Below are 27,448 nucleotides of genomic sequence, written 5' to 3' on the forward strand. Positions count from 1 at the left end.
ATCAATGAGATGCATAGGTCATAGGTTACGGTCACCTAAAATATACTGCTAAGTCGAAAGACAAGATGAACCCCCCTTCCCCCCCCAAAAAAAAACACGGGAACTGTTATTTATCAAAACATGCTGGAGTTTCTCCCCCACCCCCCCTTTCTGGTTACGTATTTTCGTCCTGTTTTTAGATTTATCCAAAACACCTAGAAACTTGGCATCAGTGGACAAGAAAGCTACTTTCCTGTACGTAGCGAGTTACACAATATGTTCCCTTGTACAAAAAGTGCAAAAGTAGATATGTATTTTAATTGTTCTTTCTGATTGATGGCAGTGTAGGACAGCTGAAAACATGCAAAAGTACCTAGTGGTTCACTCTGTAACAAAATGCAAGTAAGGCCTGTATTCATTAATTATTCTTGAATCTGCCCCTATATTTACATGTTCTACAATAATTTGCGATATGAAAAGTAATTGAGTTGACAAAATTGGTTTCTTAAATATGTACACTTCGATGTGCTTATTTGAGTTTATAAATTTTATACAAATTTTAATTTTAACAACTTATGTCCTTAAAATTATGTCGAATATGTTGAAAGAAAATATATATCTAGCAGAATTCTTGAAATTGATTGGATACTCTATTATTATTAATATTACACATTCTTTAATACTACATATATAGCTAGATATTATTTTGATAATACATTTTTAGTACATATTTGATCAATTATTGTTACATATTGATGTACATATTTTGTACTTTGATATTACACAAAAATCCGGGATCTAATAATAACCATCTATTTCAGCCCTTGACCTCTATTTTTGCAAAGTAATACTCTAATTGCTAGAACATGAAACCAACTTGGCTCCTTCACAGTATAATATGTTGTTTGTATATGTATAACAAGTTAGAATTGATCCTCGGTGCGGTGACGTGAGGCATCCGAATGAATTACGCCCCTCCCAACTGTAACTTCTGGATCCGCCACTGTCCGGGACCCCCCTGACGTCATAGCGTGCTGTACTAACCACTCCGCCACGGTGGTCGGTACAAGTGAGAATTAAATATTGGGAAACAAGTACAACTTTCTCTAATTGAAATATTCATATTTGTTTATATTTTTTACTGCATGTACAATTTTAAAGAAACATTCAGCATTTTTCCGGCTGCTACGGTAAGTTTACCATAATTACCTTGCGTAACCTTTGAGTTCCAATTACTCAAGACGGAGGGAAATGAGAGAGAACGTGGGGAAATGTGCAACCTGTTATGGGAAATTTTGAGCGAAAAGATGGCAACACTTCATCGGTCCCTTTTTTTAGAAGAAAGCGCGCTCTTCTTGGACAGACGGGAGCACAGTGAAAGCGGAGAAAGGCATAGGAAGAAAGTAGAAAGAGTTCAACGATGGATTGGTTCGTCTGGCCGAAATCTTTTTCCATTTTAATATCTACGCGTTCATTGAATTCATCAGGAATGCGACAATTCTCGATTTGAAAGTCGCATCCCTCTGTTGATCCGTCCTTCTTGTGAAGGATTCGTAAGGCAATAACAACGGTGTGAAGGATGCGGGTGATTTAGCCACATACACCCCTCTCCCGAAATTTACTCAATACCCTTTAAATTTTTCAAAAAGATCCAATTTATAGTCATTTTGGCTCCAAATGTACCCTTACACCCCCTCCTATATTAACTCAACGCTCTATGACGCCAGAAGTCTCGCGTTAGAATCCTGGTCTGGGCGTTCTTTGTATCTCATCAGTATAATTCATCGCTCATCCTCCTTTAGTCAAAAGTGGCAGAAAAGCGAAGTAAGATAAACCAAATCCATCGTCATCCTTAAAGTATGGGAGCTTATGATACGTTGGGTTTGAAATAGCTGCAGAAGCAGATATACTTTCTCTCACTCGATCACAATTGATTGATTGACTTCCGTCATTTAGCGTCGCTTTTCTTCCACTTTTAGCTAATCGCTAAGATGAGAATGAGTCCATGATATGATGGAATTGATGAAGGGACACTCACGAAGTACACCAGGCCAGGATGAGAAGCCAGAACCCCTGGCGTCTTAGCGCGCTGTGATAACCACTCACCGCACTCAATCTCATGACACAAACACAAAGACAAGCGGCTCTGCCCGGGACAGTACTCGGATGGGTAACCGCCTTTGAAGGAGCGCTGCGGATCATCCCTCCAGACCATCAAGAAGTACAAAACTTCGTCACCAACTAAACTCCTGCTAATCATAACTCGCCCGCGACAGTTTTGTGGCGTTCAGTAAACATCAATGCTTAAACAAAACCGCCAATTACCAGATCATCAAAGAAGCCAGGAGGCAGAGCTTCACAGCGGAAACTCCAAAACTAAAACAAATCCGCCAAGATTCAGATACAGATACATACATACATACATACATATATAATAGTGTATGCAAAAAATGACTTAAAATTTGTTTATGGCTTTTTCTATGTGGAAGTGTGTCATAGCTCACACTCACAGCCATCTTTGTAGCACCCACAGGATTGGATACATCGTGTTTTGGTGCTCGCTATGTAATAAAAATAATACAGTGACATTATAACAGAACGATTTTATAAAATGTTTTATTTTACAAGTACAAAATTAAAACAAATAACTTCAACAATAAATATTACAATTTCTTACGTACAACGCTTCATAACTTTAGAACGAACATACCATTGTTTGTGTGGTGTTTCCCAACTTTTTAAAGAACATTTTACTTGAATATTTTTTCATTCTATTTCAATAGCCTGTTTCATTGAACACTATTGCCATTTTTTCAATAATCTTATTATATTTACGAGTATTTACAAATAAATATAGTGTGTGTCCGAGGCATAGCTGACGTGTTTAAAAATGTTTAAAACAACACTTCTTAAACGTTTAAAATGTATGCCTGTGTTCGTCTCCACAGCTATTTTAAACCATGTTTTAAGCGCAACATTTGCTAGGAACACTTTGTAATTGAACATTATTTTATATTTGACACTTTTCTACGAAAATACATTTCATTATCTTTTCTTTTTAAGTTGTTTGTTTTTGTTTAAAACAACATTCTCACCTTTTTAATTAAAACACTGCTGAAACAAATGAAACGCATATATCTAGGTAACATAGACAGCTTGCTTGCTGTTTCTTGACTCACACCGCCTATCCTTTGCGATTTCGAGACAGCAAGTCTCGACGCCTTCGTGACAAATGAAGATCTTGATGAGTTAGCGACAACCTCAGCTGTGCAGAAAAAGTTTATTCCTTCAAAAAAAGAAGAAAAAAAAAAGACTGAATCCAATTGCTCTATGGTTGTGGAACATTTTTTCCCCACAAGAACTTAATACTAGCTCCGTGTATTCTTGCTGTACGTGATCTTCAGTCTTTTTTTAAGCTTCCCAGAATATTTCCACAGCAACCCTAGAGGATCCTTGTCGTATTTAACGGCTACGTCCCGAACAAATTCCCGAAATACTTCTGAATTAAAGCTGCTCTGGTTGGTCCTCCATTGTGGTCTCGCTGATACGGTCTGGAAGCCCCAGTGAATCAGGAAAGCGTTGTTCAACACTCGAAATTTATAGTTAGCTAAGAACATCTCGTACACCTGTGAATATATGCATCATTTTGTGTAGTAGAGTGGAATGCAAAATAATAACAGGAAAATTGTCCATCACCACGAATTATCACTTACTATTTTGCAGGGTTGTTAAAGGTCCAGGAGCCCATAAATTCTAATGGGTTCTATTGAATTCCGCTGCAGGACCGGAACCTATTGTCTCGCATAATTTAAATTCGGTCCAAGTTGCGTATTGTTTAATTGAAAAAAGGTTCCTGGACCGTATTTAAATTCATCCGGAGAAAAGGTTCCTGGACTGAATTGAAATACTTTGCAGAAAATAAGGTTCTTTACGGTCCTTTACGTATAGGGTACCTTTTTTTTTTAGTACTCCGTCCTTATTTTGCCATCTTATCCTTCCTATGACGTTTTTCTTTTAGGAAACTTGCCCAAAAGAGGGTTATGAACCCCACCACTCCTCCTCTCCCCTGGGAATATCACTGAATGTGGTCTACTTGGCTGTTACCTGCAGTGTGCGAATTAACACGGGGGCGGGGGGAGAGATACCGGAGATTTTTCCCCCACAAAGATTTTTATCTCCGGCAAAAGATACATTTTTTAAATCCTTTGCCAGGGATATGTTCATCCTCTCCAAGGAAAATGGAATTGAAAGTATTTAGTATATAATTTTTGAAACATGGAACAAACAAAGCTGAAAAATCATACAGGAAAATAGTTTGCATCCTACTTCGCGTCTGAAGTTCTGTTTTTAAATAGGTCATGGTTTATTTGTTTACGTGTAAATTGTCGTCGGGTTCAGAGGTTTTACAAAAAGCACCCAGACTAACGCCTTTGCTCTGACAATTGTTAAATAAACTTTCGTCAGCGTTATTCGTTGGAGGTAAATCACATTTCTTGCTGCATGCACTGAGTTGAACGGGAAATAGATATTTGGTCAAGTTTTCTCATTGTTACTAGTTTAAAAGCTCTTCTAGTGTATAATTTAGGGTTTTCTTAGAATGTAAATATACTGTCTCTAAATTGCGTGTGTTAGAACAACTGTTCTAAGGTAATAGTTTTGTTTACTAGCTGACAACACTGGCGTACGCAAGATATCTTTTCGGAAGGTGGGATGCAGTGAAATATTTCGTAATCACCATTTGCAATATTCGTTTCAAAAGTTGTTCAAAGACCAAAATGGTACTCGGGGTCATTTTAAGGGAGTTTGCAGATACCATTTTGGTTTTTCAAGAGTTCTTTGCTGCTTTCATTTGAAAATTTTGATTTTCTCAAAATTTCTGGAGGGGCTTCAGCCCCCTCCTCCTGCGTATGCCAGTGCTGGTAAATTTGTATACTGAAAAGACTACCACCCGAAATTAACTCACAAATACACCATTGAGTGCCCCCCCCCCAGAAAAAAGCAAAAAGTTTAATTCCTACACTGGTCACCTGTAAGGATGAGAACTACAGATGTGTATGTTCCTTTAATAATTTTTACGAATTGAAAATGGAAAATCTAGAAAATCCACAAGTTGACAAGTTGATTCTTTACCATCAAAATCTTCACTCAAAAAACTTACTTCCAGCCCAAAATGCTAAATTTCATTATTAAACTGCTAAATTGGTAATTTTAAACTGCGAAATCTACCATCTTTGTACACACGTACCTGAGTGTTCCTCGTCAATCCGAAACCAATAAATCTTTCGTCATACATCGGAACCTCAGCTCTTGCCACATAAATTGGTTCGTAGTAAAATGCATACTTGTCTGCGTCGTGCGAGACGTTCATTGCGTCACTCTGACCATTCTTTTCCCACAGTTCGAGATTCGACTTCTTCTGGTTGTCTTTGAAAACCTCCACGTGGAACGTTCTGGCCAGTTTCCCCTCTACCAAAGAGAGCAGCTGAGTTTTGTTAACGGGGATTCTATCACATGTGGCATTTATTTCATACACGGGTATCACATATGCGCATTTATTACATTCTTCAACTTCCTTGCGCGACAGAAATTCTTCCAGCTCACCATCGAGTTGAGGTGTGGGTATCATGTCCACATCTGAACAAAGAATATAGTCTTGAGGGCAACTGATTCGTGCTACGTTCCTCAGAAGATTCTGAGGATAGGCAAATGATTCCCTCCACTTCATCATCGTGTTTGGTCGCTTTGACAATAACTCCTTCAGCACTTTAACGTGATCAAGGCAGAGCACTTCGTTATCGCCGTCACCGTCAGGGAGAAACTTAGGTGGATACTGGACAGGATAAGAGAAGTGGAAACTGACTTTATCTCTGATTGGGGGATAACAGCGTCTCAAGAATTTTATGTATCGTACTGCAAGATCGTATTCGACGTCAGGAGTGAACAAAGAGACAGAAATTGGCCCCTTCCAAGTCGACGACACGTTCACCAGCCACGACGAGCGATCCAAAGAGGTTTGAGTTGCTAGACAGACCTTTCTTGAAGAACTTGCTGCCCACATGTCGGAGGCGATCACAAAATGGTGGATTTTGAATCTGCGCAGCTTGTCGAATTGTCCCTGTGTTTCGTCGAAGCGAAATTCACTACTGTTGTTCTTTGCCCGCAACTTGACAGGTCCGCTAAGTGAATCGTTGCTTGTCGGTAAGTTGTCTTTCAAGCTTCTTTTTAGGGCTGACGGGCTTTTCTTTATCTCTGCTACGCTAGTTTGTTTCTCAGTTAAGTCTCTGCTGTACTGTTTCGCATCAGCTCTTTCACTCGCGGGCGTGTGATTCGTTAGCAGGAACAACATAGAAAGTAAATTCAAAACTAGCATTGCTAGTAGAAGTCTCTCTTGAGGTGATCGAATCATGATGTTGGGCAGAGTGAAACTGAAAGAGAAGAACTTGAATTAGTACTGACACTGTAAACTTTTAACTTTTAATTCACGTTCTATATTTTGGGTTGATCATGTCGGTGAGGAATTAGTGAAATGGATGATGGAACAGGGTTCGAACCTAAGACCTTTTGTGCTCTTAACTCGTTGCGTCCATCACTCCACCACAGAGGCAGGCTAAACTTTGTTAAGAGAGTAGAACCTCGATTTTACGTTTTCTATGGGACCAATGTGAAAAAAAACTTAAAATGTGAGATTCGGAAACATTTTATAACATTTTTCCCCATTTCAACCATAAAGAATCTGTATAATGCGGAAAATGTAAAAGCCAAGAACGTAAAATCGGGGTTCCACTGTATCCGTTACTCAAATTCGAGCAATCAGCAAGAGATTATTCCTAAAATAAGCTGAGTTTACCAAACATTAAATAATTTTATACTCTTTTTCTTTCTTTTTAATTGGGGAAAACAAGAAAAATATCCGTGTTTCCTTTCGTTACCGTAAGTTACAACGAAGGCTCCTGCTCAACACAGCGTCCTTGAGATGTTTTTTGACACATTGTAGATTAAATCTATGCGTGTAATTTATGACACATTCACATGTTTCCCTTGCTCTTTTCTTCTACAACTACACTAATGAGGCAATGTCCATTATGAAGCCTTATGTAATCTGTTGTTGTGAAAAATATTCCCATGTAATCGTTGTCACGAAAAGGAAGGACTGATTACAAGAGTCTTATTTTATTTCATCGGAAATCTCTTGGACGTAAAAAATGAAGCAAATGAACTATTATTGTCACGGTTTCGAACGTGAGAATTGATTTTCAGCGGCTAATGCATTTTTTTTTTTAGAAACATGTCCATTAAGTATTAATGTGAAATGGAATGAAGTAAGCACGTGACAGTGAGCAAGTATACATTGGCGATACCAGAGGGGATTGTGCCCCGGAGTTCATAAGTCTGCCTTCTAGTGCCCCCAAACAAAAAATAAGTATTTAAATCCTTTTTATTTTTGCCCAGTACACATTTTATCTATGGTGTTTATGGTTCTCTCCTTTCCATATGATAACTTACTCATTTTTCTGACCTGATTACTGACAACTGACATTGGCGTTCATTTTTGACAGAAATGCATTGAAAATATCATCTCGTTTGTGTGATATAAATAACTCATAACAATTTATCATTAATTTCAAACAAAACAAGACTAAACTGCTTGTTTCAGGTTCCTTTTAGACACAATCTGTTTTTTATGGCACGGTGTGGTCATATCTCCATAGATTTCTTAATGTTTTTGTTTTAGTACAGACTATATAGTACGAACGTTGTATACAAGAAAAATAATAAAATACATCTCGGACTACCAGAAAAGGGCCATATTCGCTCTATGTGGTCATTCCCCTACCACTTTGCAAAATTTCTTGGTACAATACAATACTTTCTATGTTTTGTTACACCAGCTCCACACAAAGTGTCCTGCACATTTACTATTATAGTAAATATTATATCACAACTTAAACAACTTCTACAACTATCGTCACTTTTTCAGAAAATTACACCTTGTATGTATTTCTTATGTGTCAACATTTATAACATGCCAAAAATTTAAAATAATGAATAACATTTTTATATCTGATACTGGTTTTAAAGACGATAGAAAAGATGGTCTGTTCTTTATCAGACTTTTGTCAACGGGTTTCCTTCTATTTTTGGTATACACTAAGCATTGAAATATTGCAATATGACCATCTTCCTGGTCTAGTTTACACATAGGTGAATTAAGTAATAAAATTTTAAGTAAATAGTGATTTATTTTCATATGCCTGATCTTAATCTGAGGGTAGATTTTTAAAAAAAATAGTTATATTAAATATATGAAACCATGGCGCTCTACTAAGGTAAATTTATTGTACTCTTGTATGAATAACCCATCCGCGAATGGGTATACTGAACGCGTATGTTGAAGTCATCTTGAATTTTGTTTATTACTGTTGGTAACAAATCTATATATGATAACAATATATTTGCTTTATGATCCAATATTCTAGCCTTCTTTAGCAATATCTGGGAATTCATTTTAATATAATTCCGCATGTGTTGGAATTTTTGCAAACTGAATTATCCTTACCTCTCTACCACAATCTTATAATGTAGAATATGAATTCTTTATATAAATGTTTATGTGAAGATAGCAAACTATGTAATACACTCATCATCGGTTAATATCAGCATCCTTTTACCTGTAATGTTACTGATGCATAGCAAAGTACGGTAAATTCCATTCGACTCTGTCGAAAATATGAAACATTCTGCTGAATGTTTAAACTTTTTAAAGTACAAGGGTGAATAGAAACCCATCCCACTATTCTTTACTTATCGATGCATCTGTGTATATAGCTAAATATATATCCTTCCGAATTTTGTAAATATGATTGAATCTGTACGGTTTGTTAATGAGGTATTTGTTCAAATAAAATTGCATAAACTGGATGTTTGCTGTACGTTAGTATTAATGAAAAGATATCCTCAAACTTGATCTTATATTGCAAAAATATTGAATATTGTCGATTAATTTTATTTCCTTAAGTTCCATTGCTCCCGCATAATTTTATCTACTGGGTGGTTTTGTGTTTTCCAGCATTCGAAAACAAATTTAGGCCTACTTGTAAGATTTCTATTTCTCTATTGATTCTAAATAAATTCCTATGTTGGGGGGTTGAATCCGAGAGTCCAATGACCTTTTCAAGATTATACTTTCTAAACTATCTATTACATCTATTATGCTGTCAATGAGGGTGCAAGTCGTCCACTGAGAATGTAAATATTATGTCCAATTTTTCCTTATTTTCAGGAGAGCTCCTTAAAGTTTGACATGATATATTTATTGGACATTTGTCACGATTGTACTGAAAGTTTGTATCATTACAAGGGCTGATATATTGAAGCCTCTCTAAAAATAAGTTGTTGTTTGGTTAGGTAAATACCTAACTTCATTATCTAAATTTCAGATAGAACAATTGCACGCAACACCAACTATGATTTCCGAGTGCCAGTGTTCTATCTTTCAGATTTAACACTGCATTCTGTAAACGAGATGGAGATGAATCAATTTCATTATAAATTTGTCATTTGGTAGCAAAGTAAAATAAATCATTCATATTTTGGTAATCAATCAACTACTTTGAATCCACTATTATTCAAAATTCTTGCCTGTTAACAACAAAAGTAAGAACCGAAGACCACCATTGTTAAGCATATCCCACAAGTGACTGAGGTTAGAATTGAAGTGGTTTATCTCATACTAGGATGACGCTTGTAGTTGGTTTAGGAAATTGTCATAAGGTTTCATTGGCTGTTGGAGTTTGCACTCTCGTGACTGTTTCCAAATTCTGCACATGGACCAAAAAGACACTCAATATATCAATATTAGTTGTATGTAGGCATCAGATAATTGCAGAGATGAAACAATTACCGAAATATATCCATTTGTTTACAATTTGGAGATAGAACATTTGCATTCTCAATGGACGAATTTAAGAATGCATTTTAAAAAAAGGAAATGTGGTACCTACCTTCATACACGTCTGGAGCTTAGGACTGGGTAACTTTGTAGGGACTAGATTTTCTTTTTTGCCACTTTCTATCATTTGTTAAGGAAGATAAGGACAGGTTTTACACACTGATATCTCCATACATATATAAATCAGGCACAGCTTCTCACCAACTTAGCAACTTACGCATTTTATTATCAAAAGCTTTAGACTCCATGTCAGAAAATTCCCTCTGCTGGATGTAATACACGTATCTTGATTTATAACTATGCTCTCCAAAGCACGTGGCAATGGAGATGGCATTTCTATAAATACTGTATATTCTTCAGTCGTAGATTAACGTAAGTTAACGGGATTAACTTTATATTTATTGATAGTTCTAGACGTCCTATTGTCCACTCCCTTAAATCTCCTATACCGCCTGTAATAAAGTGATTCCCTCCCAACTATGACAGTGTTCGAACTCAAGAGGGAAAGCTAGCTAGGTCTCCACCCCCTCTGATTTATTTTCCCAACCTGCACTTCTAAGTTCCTTCCTAATAACCAGGGAAAGAAAGTCTCCCCTCTCTGAGAATATATACATTATACACTGTAACAGTACCGTTATTATTTATCAATAATTTGCAGTATTTAGAGCTTAATGATTAAGTTGAGATAGTGACTATTATACTACTTACATGTCAAATATCTGTAGCTATAACTACACAAAATTTTGATTTTTTAAATTAAAAATTGCCTGCGGATTTTCACAAATAGTACACTTTGTTTCTATTGTTATTATAGTGACAAAGTTTGAATTGACTTCTGCTGTATTAGGTGAAAACGCTTAAAAATATCTAAATGTATGAAAATAAATTTCTGAATCGCCTCATTTTTGTCACTTCGAGTACCGAGTATTACAAAACTTGAAAGCCTTCCAAAAAAATGTATTAACACATAGAAAAAAGTTGCATTGAAAATGTCGTAGCTTTTTAAGGAGTTTCATTAATTACTTTCCGTGTATATTTTTGCAGCCCATAAAAATTTTCTTGTGAGTTCTAGGGTTAAAACCCCCTTTTAAATAAAATAAAAATCTACTATATCATTTTCGAATAAAATAAACCTCTGCAAGAGTTCAGTGGTTTTGTTGCTGCAAATTGAACTATCTATGTGAAAGTACATTGCCACTCACCCAGCATAGGCGTGCGCACGGGGGGGGGGGGCAAGGGGGGTCAAATGGCCCCCTTAATCATGGACATCCGCCCATTTCTTCCACTAAGGGACAAGCAAGGTATTTTTCCATGGGGCAAATTATTCCGATAATAGATTTGCCCCTTCAAAAACACCTCTTGAAATGTAATTATCGCATTCCTGCATCCCATTATAATAATTAATGTCAATTATTATGACTGAAATCAAATTATACGTGTGAAAATGTACTTTTAGGTTGACATTCCGTTTCTAAGGGGAGATGTGGCCATCCTTGCCCCTCCTTCCAGACGTCCATGCCCCTAAATTATTATATTTTCACCTAGAAATTTAGGATAGAGGAATCTTATCGCAGTTTTTAAACGATAGTATACTCTTAAAGAAAATGAAGTATTTTCAAGCCAAATGAAAGTTCAAAGCAACTAAGGGAGAAGGGGGTGGAGTGGCGCAACCGCAGGTGGCATTGGCCCCCATCAATTTTAGAGGGCACACATGGAAGCAAATTAAAGCAAGACTAGCAGAATCTAAGAATAGAAAGGATACTCAAGATGAAATTAGTTTTCACGTCTTTCATGCATTTTTTCTTCCAGATTGCCAAAAGCACCTGCAGGGGTTGCACAGAGCTGCAATTGACCCCTCGATCTCAAATTTTATACAAATAAAGATACGTTTCATAAAATTTTCTTGCTCGCTTCGCTCGCAATTTCTGCTTTTCTTGCAGTCTTGTCACGTTCACAGCAGTAGCTAGAGGCCGGCGGGAGTTGGCCCTGGACGCCCAACTATCTAAATGAAAAAAATGTAAAAGAGAAAGAATGCCATGGCGTTCCATAAAAATTTTGGTTTCATTTCACAAACGTTTGGATTTAAAAATTTTCTTGATTGCTTTCCTCGCAATTTGTTTTCTGTAATGCATTACCAGGGACAGAAGTACTGCTGCTAAACGGATTTCTCTTAACCTCTACTCGTATTATGGTCGATTTTTCGACCATCAAAAATAAGTTGTTACTCGTATTTTGGATGATTTTTCGACCATGCAGCTGATTACAAAATTCCTGTTTTTTTTATTATCTTGATACTTTTCTTTTAGGTCGGATCGGAAAAACTTACAGTGGGCTAAACGAAGCTTTGGCACGTCATGTGGATGCACCCCCCCCCCCCCAACTCCAAATTTAAGTATGGAAGATAGCGCGAATTTTAAAATTCGTACACTTATTTATCAAAAAATGTTATAACTCGTAGACTATTTGACTAATCTACTTCTGATAACTTTTGTTTTTCAGCTAAAACATCAGGGCATGCAACCGTGCAGAAATCAAAACGTCAAAGCCAATAAGAGGGGTTAGGTGGACCGCGGCCCCCAACTTTCAATGAAAAAATCATAAAAATGGGGAGTTTGCCCTCTCTTCTCCCGCTATTTTGGGAAGAGGACGCAAATTTAGCCTTATTTTCAAAGAATGGCCCTTTCTCAACCGAATGATAGCCATTTCATGTTCCTGGGTGCATTACATTATCGAATATGTGAAAGAAACTCCCCATTTTTATGTTGTTTTTTCTTCATTGAAAGTTGGGGGCCGCGGCCCACCCAACCCATCTTATTGGCTCTGGCGTTTCGATTTCTGCACGATTGCATGCCCTGATCTTTTAGCTGCAAAACAAAAATTACCCAAAGTAGATTGGTCAAATAGTCTACGAGTTATAAATTATTTTTTTATCAAATAAGTGTACGAATTTATAATTCTCACCAAAGGCCTCGGCGAAACCGGGCTATCTTTTTGACGACCCCCTCGGCAGAGTAAAGGTTAAATGCATGAACAATTCTTGCTGTTGGTTTATTATGGGGCGGATGAATTGATTATGTATGTATGTATGTATGTATGTGTATAAATACACACATCCATCAATGCAATAAAACTTAAACAGTGAGATAAAATTAGGTTTTTCTGTCCCGACTGAACTTTCATCAAAGCTTTTGCCCTCCCTGATCAGAAGGTCTGCGCACACCTATGTCACCCAGTTTACTAAAATCAAATTTTAAGTACAGCAAGCGTCATGATTCTGCTGAGGCAACTTGATTTAGTTCAGTCTATTTCCTACGATAATTGGTGTCGCGTTTGTTCCAGTCTTCGCCTTTCACTTGCCCCCCCCTCCCCAATCGTTCCGGGCGGAAGCCTTGTTCGCTTTACTGACCTTCCTATCTTCCTGCAGCTTCTCAGTTAAAAATGAAGGTCAAATTGCTGTAACCTTGATTTGAGTTCAGAAGCAAAAGAGAGCAATCAGCTATTGGTTGATAGACTCCTTTTTCTGTTCTTTCTTCCGCTGTACATTCAATACCAATCCAATTACATGCCTGACTACAGAGTAGAATGCAACAATTCGGTAGCATACAATTAGCATCATGCTGAGGTGCATTTTAACCTTCTTTTTGTAACTAACAGGAAGTGGAATCTGTGTCTGTGTGGAATGTACGTACCTGTATGGCTAATTGAAGTCTGCACTTCGTCCTTCGAGGGGAAAAAAAAGAAATGATAATGTCTCAATTCGTAATTTTTTGTCATGTGTTAAGCCGTTAAGCGACAGACCAGCCTCAAGTTATAGTGTCTAGCTGAACTTCTCCTATTTAACATAAGAGAAGTTGTTTGCTTATTTCTGTTGATGCAACGCCAACGGCGGCGCCAGGATTGACCATCTATGGGGTGCGAAATGAAATATAGGGGGTGCGATGTTCAAAATAAAAGAAAAGTTAAACGTGCAAAAATGCTTACATTAAATACCAATCAATTTTTAGCAAGCTTCGGCGATTAGGCTCCAAAACGGGGGTGGTGGGGGTGGGTGGAGACAGTTTACTTTCCTTTTGTACTTTTGTAGGTAAGGTTTAGCATAGAACGGGGTCAAAAGTCGCTAAACGGGTGGTTGCCCCACAATAGTCGTCGCCACTGCTTGTGTGAAAATATACCAATAACTTGACTCATTTTTGCTTGGTTGCTTCACCACACCATGTACAAAGAAGTAAATGTGGCTTGCCTTTCAAATTAGTATCAATGGCTTGCCAGTAGTATACAATAATAGTGGTCTCTCTTCAATACTTTATACGAGGATACAATCAATATGACGACATAGTTTTCATAAGTCATAACGTAAATGACAATGCAACACAGAAAAAACGGATATGGTTAACCCTTAGCTACTCACGTCCTGTTTGATGTCATACGTAACTACTCGCGCGGTGTACTTTATACACCAGTGTCCAAAACAGGTTTGGTGAAACTATTTGGTAACTGTAAACAAAAAATAGTAGCATTTACCAAAGTTGGTAATTTTGAACAAATTATTTGATAAAAGTAAGCACGCGTGCACCATTATTGAAGAGTATTTATAGCACTGGTGAATAATCATATCTTTATCACCTGTTTAAATAAACGTTTGGTTTCAAGAAACTATTATTGGTTACTCGAGACTTTTTCCTCTGTAAAGAGTTATTTTCGGCTGGAAATAGGTTTTGAAAAAGGGGTACTGAAGGGGGTTTACCAGATCGCTGTAAGATAATTGTAGGACATGCTGTCCCAAAATGTAGGTCATTAAGTCAAAATGTAGGACACAAAACATTCTCAATAAATAATACATATTTCTATAGATAACGTTAGAAAGTAGTTGAAAAATGACACTTTTCAGTTTTAAGAAATTCATTCTTAATGAATTTTTAAATGCAAAATTTCATAACTTGCAATCATACTAATAAATGCACCTCTTACTACATGATTTAAGTGGTACTTCTCAGTGGAGACAATTTTTATCAAAATCTCAGGTTTAGTCAAACTATATTTATATTAGAGTGGCCAGTCAATTTGAAATTATAGGGACCAGTACCAAACGAACATTTTACAGACTTTATGAAAAAATAATTTATCTCGTGAGTCTGTTGTGCTGATGGTAATGAAAGTACTCTCTCAACATTTGAATTATGACCTGTACTGGCAAACAAATATTCAGCAATTACCGTAATTTAAAATGGTTTGTGAAGTTTCATTTTGGATTGTTCTTAGTTAAATAACAGGGTGTCTACCAAAATAATACATCCAGAATTCTTGAATTTTTCTGGACTCTTCTAGGCTATACTTTTTTTCCGTTTTTCTTAACGTTTATTTATTCGACCCCTACTTAGGTAAAGCTAGAAATTAGTAGATAACGAAAAGTAAAGTTGATCAATATTTTATGGATATTATCATTAGTACTGTGCATAAATATTTGGAACCCTTCAAAGCCGTATGAGCCAATTTCCTTGCCTTCCAATAAGTTGAGCGGAAATAATCATCGATTATATATCTAATGCTAAACAATTATATTTTGATTATTTACTTTTACTACTTGGTAAGTCTTTCGGGGGGTGGGTCACCCCCCAAACCCCTTGGACACCCCCCAAATACATCCTTGATACCTAGGTATAATGTGAAGCCATTGGAAACATTCTATTTTAGAACAACACACACGAATGTCCTGTTATTTAATGCAAAATTGGCATAAATATATTATTTCTTTGTTTCTCTTAGAATTTATGTTGTTTTTTTAAATAGATTTTAAAACCTGATAACAATTCTGAAACATATAAAGCTCTGGACCTCGTTCTGGGCTTATTTGGATTTAACGGAACGGAAAATCAGGAGTTTGAAATGTGAAAATTGCAAACAAAGATACATACATTCATTTTAATGCAGGTTGAGATTAAAGGGGGTGAGGAGGATCTTTAGCCACCCCAACCAGGAATAATCATCTCCCACCCACTGGATATAGAAACCACATTATTGAATATATCATACTTATAGAGTTACACTTCAGTTCAGTTCATTCTAATATTAAAATCGCATAACTACGCATAAAAATATCTTTAAACAATTTATGGCAGATGTGTACCACATCCAATGCCCTTTAGAAGCCATGTATTTGGTATTTTCTCAAACATCTATAGAGCGTTGTATTAAAAAAGAAAAGAAAACTGAGTTGAGATGGTTCCCGATCAACTCGTAAGAAGTCTAACTTTGAAATATTTGTGAAAAATTTGCCAAAGCATTTATTTGTTACATATTTAGCTGTACCTAATGACACTCTTCAAGCACTGAAAGTAGCCTACTATCATTACATATACAAAACCTAAATCCTTCAGATCTCGGAGAAAGCAAGGAAAGCCATACGCTCAAAAGTTTTTTTTTTCTTTCAATCAATCACAATATGAAGAGCCAGCCAAGGCTTCTTTTCGTATGGAGTGGTATTAAATGCAGATACATGCGTGTGTTTTAGGGTGACATGTCAATTTCTAGTTTATGTGAAAAGGTAAACTTTAATGTAAACAAAAGCATGCACGTCACAGTTAAAGATTTTTGAATCTACAATGAAAATCCAAAACACATTCCCGCCTCGCCGGCCTCCGTGGCGGAAGGGTTAGCATAGCGCGCTATGACGCCAGGGGTCCCGGGTTCGAATCCCAGCCTGGGCATGGATGTTATTTGTGAGTGTTCATCAATTCCATCATATCATCACTCATCCTCATCTTCGCGATTAGCTAAAAGTGGAAGAAATGCGAAGTAAAATAAACCAAATATATCAATCAAACAGTCCCATCTCACTCAATGACCTTGTGAATCCAATCCAAAATCTACCAATAGAACCTGCAGTGTCTCATTTATCTCGTGCATTCATCTGACTAATGAAATTTTCTTACAGTTTGACTTTAGGTTAACTTAAAATGGCGTTGTGTTTGTGTTGCATTCGATACCAAACTCGGATTTTAAGCAATTAATGTCCAATTATATTATATATTAATACATAGGGAAAGATAAGTCCCCCTCTGATAAAATCGCAGATTGCACCCTGTTTAAATGTCTAGGAAAAAATTCATTTCATCTAGGAATGATATCCCGATGCGATGAGTCTAGAATTGTCACAGCCTCATCTAGTCTCATGTGTGGTGAGGTCCTTCTCGTTCTTGTTTGTGTTCATTTTTGTTTCGGTTTCCACTCTGAAGTTATTAAAACACATTCTAGATCCATTCCATGCTCAGATAGCCTAGGGACTCTATTTTATATAAAAAAAACTCTTAATACAGTATATAGGTTTAAGTATAGCTAGTTTTCCGAACACCCTCTTACAAAGTTATGAAAAATATGGGTGAGGTACAGTAGTAGTACGTACATTGTACCCCCCAAGTTGGTCTGTCGTGTCTCGTCTCGTTCGGGTAAGTATTTCGTTTCGGAAAATTCCATTTTAAATATTCAAAAGAAAATGGGGTCAGTCATACACTCTTCATATGAAGATTTGTATCTTATCTTCGAATCGACACGACCACCTCTTTAGATAAGTGTACCCGCCTTACGCAAAGGAGCATTCGTCTGCAGCGTGATTTTCTGAGAGCAAATCTGATTCCATCGTTCCACACACATTTTAAACAATTTTCATCTCCTTAAAGATATTTTCAAGAACATAGGTCAATGAACTAACTAGTAGCAAGCACAATGTAGTAGAATCAGTTTACAATGGTTTGAATTTCTGTGGTAAGGAAGATAATGCTTATAAGTTATTAAAAATGTTCACTTTTTATTGGGCGAATTTAAAATAGGTTCCTTTAACAGTAGCACCTTACGTCTGCTGTTAAATTACCAAAGGGGGGGGGTACAGGGGGTACAATTCGATTTACGGATTTAGGGGGTACAGTACCCCCTTCAAAAATTTGAGGGGGTACAATGTACCCCTGTACCCCCCCCCCATTCCTGCGCCACTGGTTAAGATAAAAACTGAAGCTGAATTTAAGAAGAGAATTACATGTGCTTTCTCGAATGCATCCTGAACTGAGAAGCGAGGCTTTGGCGTCTGGACTCACAGCCAGTATAATCTTATGTGGGGCTTGTGTCAGTTTTCCCTATATGTTTGTGACTGTCCCTTCATCCATCTTATGTTCCCACCATTCATCTTCATCTTCGCCATTAGCCAAAAGGACAGATAAAAGTGAAGTAAAATAAACTAAATCAACCAATCAGTCATTATGATAGCAAAAATTCTTAACCACAAGAATAATTTATTGCCTTTTTATTGACTTCTTGACCTACTTGTTGATTTCTTTAATATTTCTTGACTCCATGACTTTCTTGACTGACAGACACCCTGAATATCTTTCTTCTCTATACCTCTGCTTTACAATCAAATTATATTGAATATTGAATAACAAGGGGCAACACTTTGTTCCATCAGTATGAGGCAAAAAATTCTGCTCAGGCATTGAACAGTGACGTTATCAGAAAGTGGTCCCAAAACTTTGTTCGTTAAGTGCTTCCGTTTTCCCGTTTGTTTCATAGCAGGACAAACTTTTTTTCTTTTTGTGCAATGACTAAATCAAAATAAATTTCACCATTGAGTTTGGAAGCGCAGGCCATAGACTTGTAACTTGCATGATTTTTTCTGTTACCTATTTTTATAATTAATATTATGTAATGCTCAAAATGTAGGACATTTATGATATTTTTCAAATTCCTTCCGGACGCGGACATAAGGCTAAAATGTAGGACATGTCCGGGAAAATCCGGACGTCTGGTAACCCTATGAAGGATGTGCTGAAGACAATTAAGGGGAACGAAAGCACCCCTTCGCACCCCCTGGCGACACTACGCATGTGGGGCAGTTTTCTTGTTTCAACCCCTTCCACTAAAATCTTCCCCTCCACGTCCCGTCTACCTTAATTTGGATCGGAGAGACGGACAGGGTATTATAGGTGTCCTTTTACAAGGGTTCCATTAGTGTGTTTTTAACGGTTTTTAATTTTGCGTCGTCTGGCGGACGAAACTTTAGTGTCCACGTACACCAAAACTTCCACAACTCCGTAAGATTTTGCTATCATCCTGAATGTGGAAAAGCAAAAAACTTATGCAGATGCTCAACAACAACAAGGACGAGAGATTTGTGCATTCTGACCCTCAAGCAAGAGGAGGATGACCAGATTATTCCGCTGCCATTGTCACAAAGCTATGTATGGTGAACACCAGTCAAACGCGTTCTTTTGAGTGCACACAAGACTTATAAAAATGTTATTTTGTATTCCTGCCATGCTATTCATGTATTTTGGAAGTAAATACTAACTTTTGTAGTAAATAGTTTTTTGCAAACTTTAGGCTGCGTTTTAATACTGAAAAAAAACTGTAGTCCAGCAGACGAATGGTTAGCTTTAACGATTGGCACAGGACACGTTAGCTTTCTTTAAACGCGACGAAGAGGAGTGAAAGAAAAGTTATGCCGAGCCGAGAACCTTCGAAGCTGAGGTTTTGAGCACGGTTCACTGCGAACTTTTGAACAAGTATATAGTACGTAATCCTCTGTCCACAAATCTGAAGTAAGGCATGGGGTCAGTTATTTCTTCTCCGTATTGTTCTGGTAATCCTGATGCTTTTGTTTTTTGTGCAAAATATCCTCGTCTATTTTGTAATTATAGTCACTTCACAGTACCAAAATAAAAGTTATCTTTTAAGGTGACCAAACATAATTTGTACAACTTTTGCTAGTGCCCTAGGTCCTACACTTAGTCCTATGGATAAGGAACGATACTGCCATTATAATGACTGGCAAACGAAGGCTTTCTTCATTGATTGGTATTTGACTCAATGCTCGTTTGAAATCAAACAGCCTACTTCCGTAGCGGAGTTGTTATCACAGCGGGCTACGACGCCAGGGGACACGGGTTCGAATCTAGGTCAGAGCATGCCTGTTCTTTGTGAGTGTCCATTCATCCATTTCATCATATAATAATTCATCCTCATCCTCGCGATTAGCCAAAAGTATCAGAAAAGCGACGCTAAATAACAATAATTTTAAAAAGCAAGTAAAAAAACTCCAAAACATAGACAACTTTACCTTGACTTATCACATATAAATTTTCCTCTAAAACATAGTAAATGCCGAACATGATATGACGGTAAGTTTGAGTCAGCTTGTAAGAGATACCCATCACTCCTGGCGTAATTGTTGACTTACGTTATGTAATTGATTTTATGTTTTAATTTTCAAGTTATGTATCAAGTCACTTTCTACTACTAATTTCAACTACATTTATAGAATTACCAGACCAATACGTAACAGAAATCACTGGCCACATACCTTACTTCGTATAAGTATTACAATTTTGAACAGCAAAAGCTGATAAAGTAGGTACCTTAAAAGTAAAAGTACCAAGGGTTGAAGCTACAGATTTTGGGGATGCTGTACCCCTTCAAAAATTTAGGGAGGGGGGGGTACATTGTACCCCTGAAACCCCCACCACCACCGTTCATGCGCCACTGGTTCTAAGTACTCACCGGGCACAATGGCCGGAGTAGATGTTCCTTAACATGGTTAATTCGTTAAAAGAATGATGGTACGTGCAAACCGTAGTATTATCATCTGTGGTGCAAACTTTGCGTGCTAGAAACTCACTTCTTTTCCCTTGAAGAGCTTGTCAGGTTTGCTTGTCAGAAAATCACGTTATGACATGACGTGAAAGGAAAAGAGTCAACTTGACCTTCGTTAAAACATTTTCATATGAAGTGCAGAGCTGCTAGAGTTGCTCATTTTGTTTACGTAACTTGACACAACTCTATAGCTTTTCAGATGAAGTGCTTCATACTGCGTGTTGATAAAGCAAGTCACTGCATTGCTTTTCTTGACCAGCAACTCCAGGGAATTGTCAGGAACTTCTTATCAGTTATCTATGCCTGCATCTCGTTTTCATGCATCTTCTGTAAATATGTGTGTGATAACAGTAATAAGAATTTTAACTTGACCAACGTTTCGAAATTGACTGTTGTGATGATTCTTGTATACATACTTGCTGCATGCGCAAGGTCGGAAGTTTGCGGATAATGAAGATATATTTGTGAGGTAATAATCAAACCTGGAAAGATGATCATTAATGAATAAATTTGGGATGCTAATTGTAGGTGAACGGTTGTTTGTATTTGTTATTTTGCGTCGGTTTTCTGTCACTTCTTGACTAGTCGCGACGATGAGGATGAGTGATCATGAGATGAATTTGATGAAGAGACGCTAACGAAGAACATCCATGCCCAGATAGGGACTCAAATCCCGGAATGGATGTTTTTCAGCGAGCAACTGTTTCATCAGTTCATAATTTATTTTCATCGCAGTGACTAACCTAGTCAGTGCCGGATCTACAAATCTTGGACCCCCCCGCAAAATATTACCAAAGTCCCCCCTCTGCACCTACCTTCACACACACACATTATATATATATATATATATATATATATATATATATATTGTATGTGTTTGTGTGTGTATGTGTAATTCTTGATCTCATGTTGACAAAGTGACGGCCCTAGAGGGTGATTCAAGAGACCCCGAACATCCTACAAAAAGTAAAGGAGTTAGGCTGGGTACAGTTGGTCATGATAGAAACAGGTTGGGCTTAGGGTAACCACATTGGTATGTTCCAAGCAGACGTCCGCCACATTAGTGGCCCTTTAATTGAATTCAACTCAAAATTTTTAAATGGTAAGGGGGTGATGTGGATAGGCGCCGATTTCTTCAGAGATTGGGGGGGGGAGCAAAGCCAAGTAAAGTATAAAAATCTGATTTCTTTCTGTTTGCGGGAGGGGGGTTTAAGTTGGGACCTAATACACTTGAGTTAACCTTTGAAAAATTGTAATAACTATATTTCACAACAAAACATATATATATCAGGGTACATCGAACTTTATTACCTAGGCAAGAAATTCACCGTAGTACTGTGATATTTACATAAAAAAGGAAGGCCCAAGATAAAATTTTCATCCAGGCGAGGTCGAATTTTGGCACCCCAACTGTCCACTCTATCGTTGTATTTAAGTTCAGACTCGAGTCTACTATTTTAGATAGAAACTGGATTCACCTTTCTTCCTTTCACTTTGTTGATGAACAGTAGTTTGTCTTTTTGTAATTTTTCACAATGCACAGATATTAATCAGTCAGAGACCACTTAACCTACTGTACTTCATGGTACCTCTGCTCTATGTTCTTATGTATGGAAGGGTACTGTGAAATAATAATAATAATAGTTGCTGTAACTTACGGCCTGTAAGTCACAGAGAACCATATTTTTTTGTTATAAAATATCGATACAATTTCACCGTTCGAATTACATTAACCTTTTCCAGAAATCTCGGTGCGGGGCAAGTACCCCCCTGGCCGCCCTTGGTTTCACATGCAATAATTAATAGGTTAATATGATTTATATGTTTATTGGCAATATTACTATTAAAATAGAATAGAATAGGGATAGATATAAAAGCACCAGTGGCGGCGCCAGGGGATCACAAGGAGGTGCTTGCGCGCCCCTTAATTTTCTTCCGCACCCCCTATGTTCAATTGAAAACACTAACATTAATACGTAATATTATGTCATGTCATATGGAGCGCCGAATGATATATACTGAAGTAAGACCGTTATTATTGTATGCAACATGCAACTTTGCAACAGGCAAGCACTGAAAGAGGTGCCGATACTTTTCTGTACTGGCGGCCGCGGCAGCCTCTGTAAATATTTTTTCTTTCGTCAGCATTGTTGTTATGAATTTTTTCTTCTTTTGTTTCTTCAAGTGGTCTGTTCGTGTTTTTTTATAATTGCCTATAGCTTATTGCGAGTTATGTTTTTTTTTATTTTTTGTATTGTTGATAAACGGTTTGTTTTCCGCCTACTTGTTCTTCCTTCCACCGGAATCGTAACGACGAGTCATTTTGTTGCAAACCGACTCGAGTGAATGTTTAACATGGGGCTCTTATGAGCCGCCGCACACCGGACGAAACATTTGACTCGAGTCACGATGCGACAGCTTGCGACAAAACAGTGAAGGTCCCGGGAATTTGGACTCGGACAAAAAGCTCTGCGCATGTGCGAATCCTTTCTTCTCAGCACACCACCTGCGTGACTCATCACTGTATTGTTTAGCAGCAAATGTACGTATATGTAAGTTTAACAGTGCGGTCAAGGTTATGGGTACAATAATAAGGACAAAATTGATGTTCTATGGAATGAGGTGGCACAGGAGATGAATTACATTACAATTACTAAAATAGGTTCTAAAAATCCTGAAATAGGTTCTAAAAATTCTAAAATAGGTTCTAAAAAATCCTAAAATAGGTTCTAAAAATATTAAATTAGTATAAAATAATCCTGAAGTAGATTCCAAAAAACTTAAAATGATTCATAGTTCCTGAAAAATACTAATTAGATACAATTGCTAAAAAGAAAATTTCAAAGGGAACGTGAGAAATTTTAATAGATATATAACCATTAAAAATGTTAATTTTCTAACAAAATTTTATTTCTATGCATCATTTTCAAAATTATCCACTAATTGTTATAAAACTAATACTTGTATCATTAGCAATTTTACTCTCTAGAGTATGTTTCAAACAAGTTAGTCATTGATTTTTTCGTTACTAAACAGAACAAATACCTCTGTGTGATGTAACAATAATATAAAACCTTAAAAAATATACAAAAACCTAAGAAAAGGTTTAATTTGGGCACAAAAACCTAAAATAGGTTCTAACAAGCAAAATAGGTTATTTTAGGCACTATAAAACTTCATCAGTTGTTGCATTTTTTTTAATGAAACGCTAATGTAACTTTTTATTTCTCATTTACCTGCAAAGGGAAAAATAGGTTAAATACCTAAAATCGAGGTCTAATGATCATTTATATACCACAATATTTAGAGCCGGACCCTGTGGCTGAGTGGTTAGCACATCGCGCTGCGACGCCAAGGGTCCCAGGTTCGAATCCCGCTAGGGCATGGTTGTGTGTGAATGTCCATTTATCATTTTCATCATTTCATCACTCATCCCCATCTTCGCAAATTAGCCAAGAGGCACAAAACGCGAAGTAAAATAAAATAAATCAAATCCAAATCCAAAACAATATTTACTTATGATAAACACAATAACACATAATAACAACAAACTAACTTGTACCGAAAACTTTCTTTCCAGAAAAATACACTTTTAAGAATAATTAATATTTGTTTCGTTTTGTCGGAAGCAAAGTGTCTCGTCGTGTCAGATCCGGTGTGCGGCTGGCCTTACACTGGAGCAAAAATTTCAGCTGCTTCTAAGGTATTACCAGGTCGTGCTCGGGAAATTACATGTATTTAATGCGAGTTGTAACATGAAGGGAAGTTTTCTTCTTAATACGTTCTATGTATTTGTTCCACGTAACATGTCTAGTAAACGTACCATTTCAAGCTTTTTCAAAAACTGTTAGGAAGAGACCCAATGTTCACGAAGAAATTGTACAGTTCGTTGTTGGGGATAGTGTGGCAGAGGGGTTTTGAAAGATGACGTAGTTGATGTGCTCTTCGCGTTTTGTCTTGTGGCAGACGGAAGGTATAATGTACTATGTATATTGTGCCTTCATTGGTTGGTTACATTGAAAAGGTTCAAAAAGTGTGTTTATAAGGGCAGGAAGATTTTATTGTGTATTTCACTACATAGTCCAATAAGACTGCAACGTGTATCTGAATGTTTACACTGTATGGCCACTTTCTTGGAGTAGAAGACTTAATACATATCATCATGTACGTCGAGGGTTAGGGCAAGGGGAGGGGGGGAGCAGCATCCCTGGAAAATGAATGTCAATCTAAAGTTATATATTTCACACATATAATTTAAGTTCAGTCAGTAATTTATGTTAATCAGCGGCGGCGATTAGGGATGCAGTTGCCCCCGCTTTTTGCTAATCTTGCCCCCCCACCCCCACTATGCTAAACCTTATATACCAAGCGAAAGTAAACTGTCATTGTCCTCCCCCTCAGTTTTGGCACCTGATTCCAACAGTTTTGAAAGGTTTCATGCGTGTTTCAAGTTATCCTTATTTTCAGAATCGCACCCCCTACATTTCTTTCCGCACCCCCTCAGCACCCCTAGATGAATAATCCTGGCGCCGCCACTGAACAACACGTATTCATTATCTAGGTTAGCTCCACTTAAGATCACTAAAAATTGTATAAAAACACGTGTCCTACCAATGCCATTTTTTAAAATGGATTATTTATTCAATATTTAAAAGGTTGTTAGGTCTAGGTGATTAAAATTAAAAATCCCTGATCATTCTTTTATGTGTATTATTCGTAGTAGTGGTGTGCTAATTTTTTACAGGCAACACAAAGCTGGCGAAATACATCACCTTCATATTAGGCCTATAGAACACTAAATTAGTACGTATTTTGCTTATTTAATTTTGGACTTAAGTCCTTCGGGAGTATCTCTCCTTGGGGATAGCATCCCGCGTCCCCTTCTACTTCCAGCACTGCTTAGAAACACTGTCTTTTTCACTTACCTTCCGTACATGGGACAAGCAACCAGCAAATCGTTGCACAATAATCACAAGACGTTTTGCTTCTCTCCTGACCGCAAGAGGAAGTAGAGGAATTAGTGAAGGAAGGAACTTCCTGTTTGTTGATACGTTTCGCTTTCCTGCCTTAGGAAAATATCATAGATAACGTCACAGTGGCGTATACTCCATGTTACGGCGTTTACCGCTGGTAATACAGGGTGCGAAATCATTGAAGTCTGTGGAAGGGGGTGAGGGAACATCTCAATCTACACGCACACACACAAATGATTGATTGATTTGGTGTTTTAAGTCCACTTTATGCACAGTAAGGCTAATCAGGACTGGACCTACAGCTTTAAGTGTGATCCGAACCACTATGAGCCTCCACCGGGTATCGAACCTGGGACCCCTTAATTACAAGGAGACGACGATACCACCGCCATCGGGGAGGCCCTGCGCACACACAAATATATGTATTGGTGTATATATCATGATATGATATATTTATAATGTTATAAAATATAAAAGTAAATTACTACATACGTATTTAAAAATACATTATTATCAAATACATATAATGGAATTAACTTGTTACTTTTATATACTATAGCAGAAATAAAACTAATTCCATTACTAACTGGTTGAAGATGTTAATAAATTACAAAATAGTTAGATCTTTTGTGTATAAGTTTTTGTTTAGTTTTTTGTTTCTATCATAGGCGTGCAGGAGGGGGGGGGGCAATTGCAGATTTTCCCCCTGAGGTACAAGCAAGGTTTTTTTCCATGGGGCATATTACGCCGATCATAGAGTTGCCCCCCCAAAAAACACCACTTGAATTTGAAACTTTCGCATTAATGTAAATTACTGTGACTGAAATCAAATTATACGTCTGAAATATATACTTTTCAGGTTGACATTCGATTTCTAAAAGGGAGGTGTGGTAACCTTGCCCCTACATTACTATACATTCACCTAGAAATTTAGTGCAGAAGAATCTTATCTCCCTCATTAAACAATATTATGCCCTTAAAGAAAATTAAGTATTTTCAAGCCGATTAAAGTTCAAAGCAACTACAGGGGGCCAATGGGAATTGCCCCTCCCCAACCTTGGACGGAAATCAATTCTAAGGGGGGAAGAGGGGCAAACATTGAGGTAAAAGATAGCAAGGCTAGTAGAATCTATGAGCAGCAGGACAAAAGGATACTCAAGATCAAGATGGAATACGTTTTCACGTCCTTCTTGCATTATTTCTTCCAGACGGCCACGAGAACCTGCAGGGGGGCACAGTGGGGCAATTGCCACCCTCGATAAAAAAAAATTTACAACTACATTTCGTAAAATTTTCTGCTTTTCTTAGTCTTGTCAAGTTCAGAGCCGTAGCTAGGAGCCGGCGGGAGTTGGTCCTGGGCGCCGAACGATCTAAATGAAATAAATTGTAAAAGAGAATGCCATGGCACTCCAAGATAATTCTTGTGCCATATTAAATCAATATTGTTTTCAATTTGCAAAAATTTGGATCTAAAAGTTTTCTTGTTCGCTTCGCTCGCAATTGCGTGCTCTAATGATTTGTCAGGCTAAACCCGCGGTAGCATTGCTACTGGCAGGGTCACCCATGCCGGGAAGGCTAGCAAGGAAGAGCCAGACTAAGAAGCAACCTAACGGCTCCAAAGGCGGAAGAAGAAGAATGACCATCTCAACGGCGGAGGAGGCGAAAAACCAAGAGGAGTAATACCTCTTTAAAAATCCTTGGTCCATCTGGCTCCGGATGGTAGCACCTTGTAAGGGCCCCTTGCCAGGGTTACGGCGAAGACCTCAACGGCTGATGCGGCGGAGAAGGAGTTCTTTGGTACGGCGCAGAAGGCGAAAGAGGCAACCCTCCCTTTTGGGGTTGAATAAAAAGGGAACCACTGCCTTGTGGTGAAGAGGGATCTTCGAAGGCTAAGGGAGGCAACCCTGACAGA

General features: G+C 37.5%; 2 protein-coding genes across 3 annotated transcripts in view; one reads left to right on the forward strand and one right to left on the reverse strand.

The window, feature by feature from the left end:
* Window positions 1-27,448, forward strand: part of LOC145997763 (protein FRA10AC1 homolog) — a 120,087-nt gene that overhangs the window by 6,621 nt on the left and 86,018 nt on the right. The gene's annotated exons all lie outside the window — the stretch shown is intronic.
* On the reverse strand, window positions 2,625-25,559 carry LOC145984448 (beta-1,4-glucuronyltransferase 1-like). 2 transcript variants are annotated; one of them, XM_083118118.1, is made up of 3 exons: window positions 25,489-25,559; window positions 5,225-6,404; window positions 2,625-3,265 (listed from the first exon to the last, which is right to left on the reverse strand). In XM_083118118.1, exons 1-3 carry the CDS (start codon window positions 25,497-25,499, stop codon window positions 3,260-3,262), a joined length of 1,197 nt encoding a protein of 398 aa, XP_082974244.1. In that variant the 5' UTR covers window positions 25,500-25,559; the 3' UTR covers window positions 2,625-3,259. The 2 variants fall into 2 exon arrangements, with proteins under 2 accessions (XP_082974244.1, XP_082974238.1); XM_083118112.1 differs by having other exon boundaries at window positions 2,625-3,605.

Source organism: Lepisma saccharinum, chromosome 1 (assembly GCF_977018435.1).
Source record: "Lepisma saccharinum chromosome 1, izLepSacc3.1, whole genome shotgun sequence".
Classification (NCBI taxonomy): Eukaryota; Metazoa; Arthropoda; class Insecta; order Zygentoma; family Lepismatidae; genus Lepisma; species Lepisma saccharinum.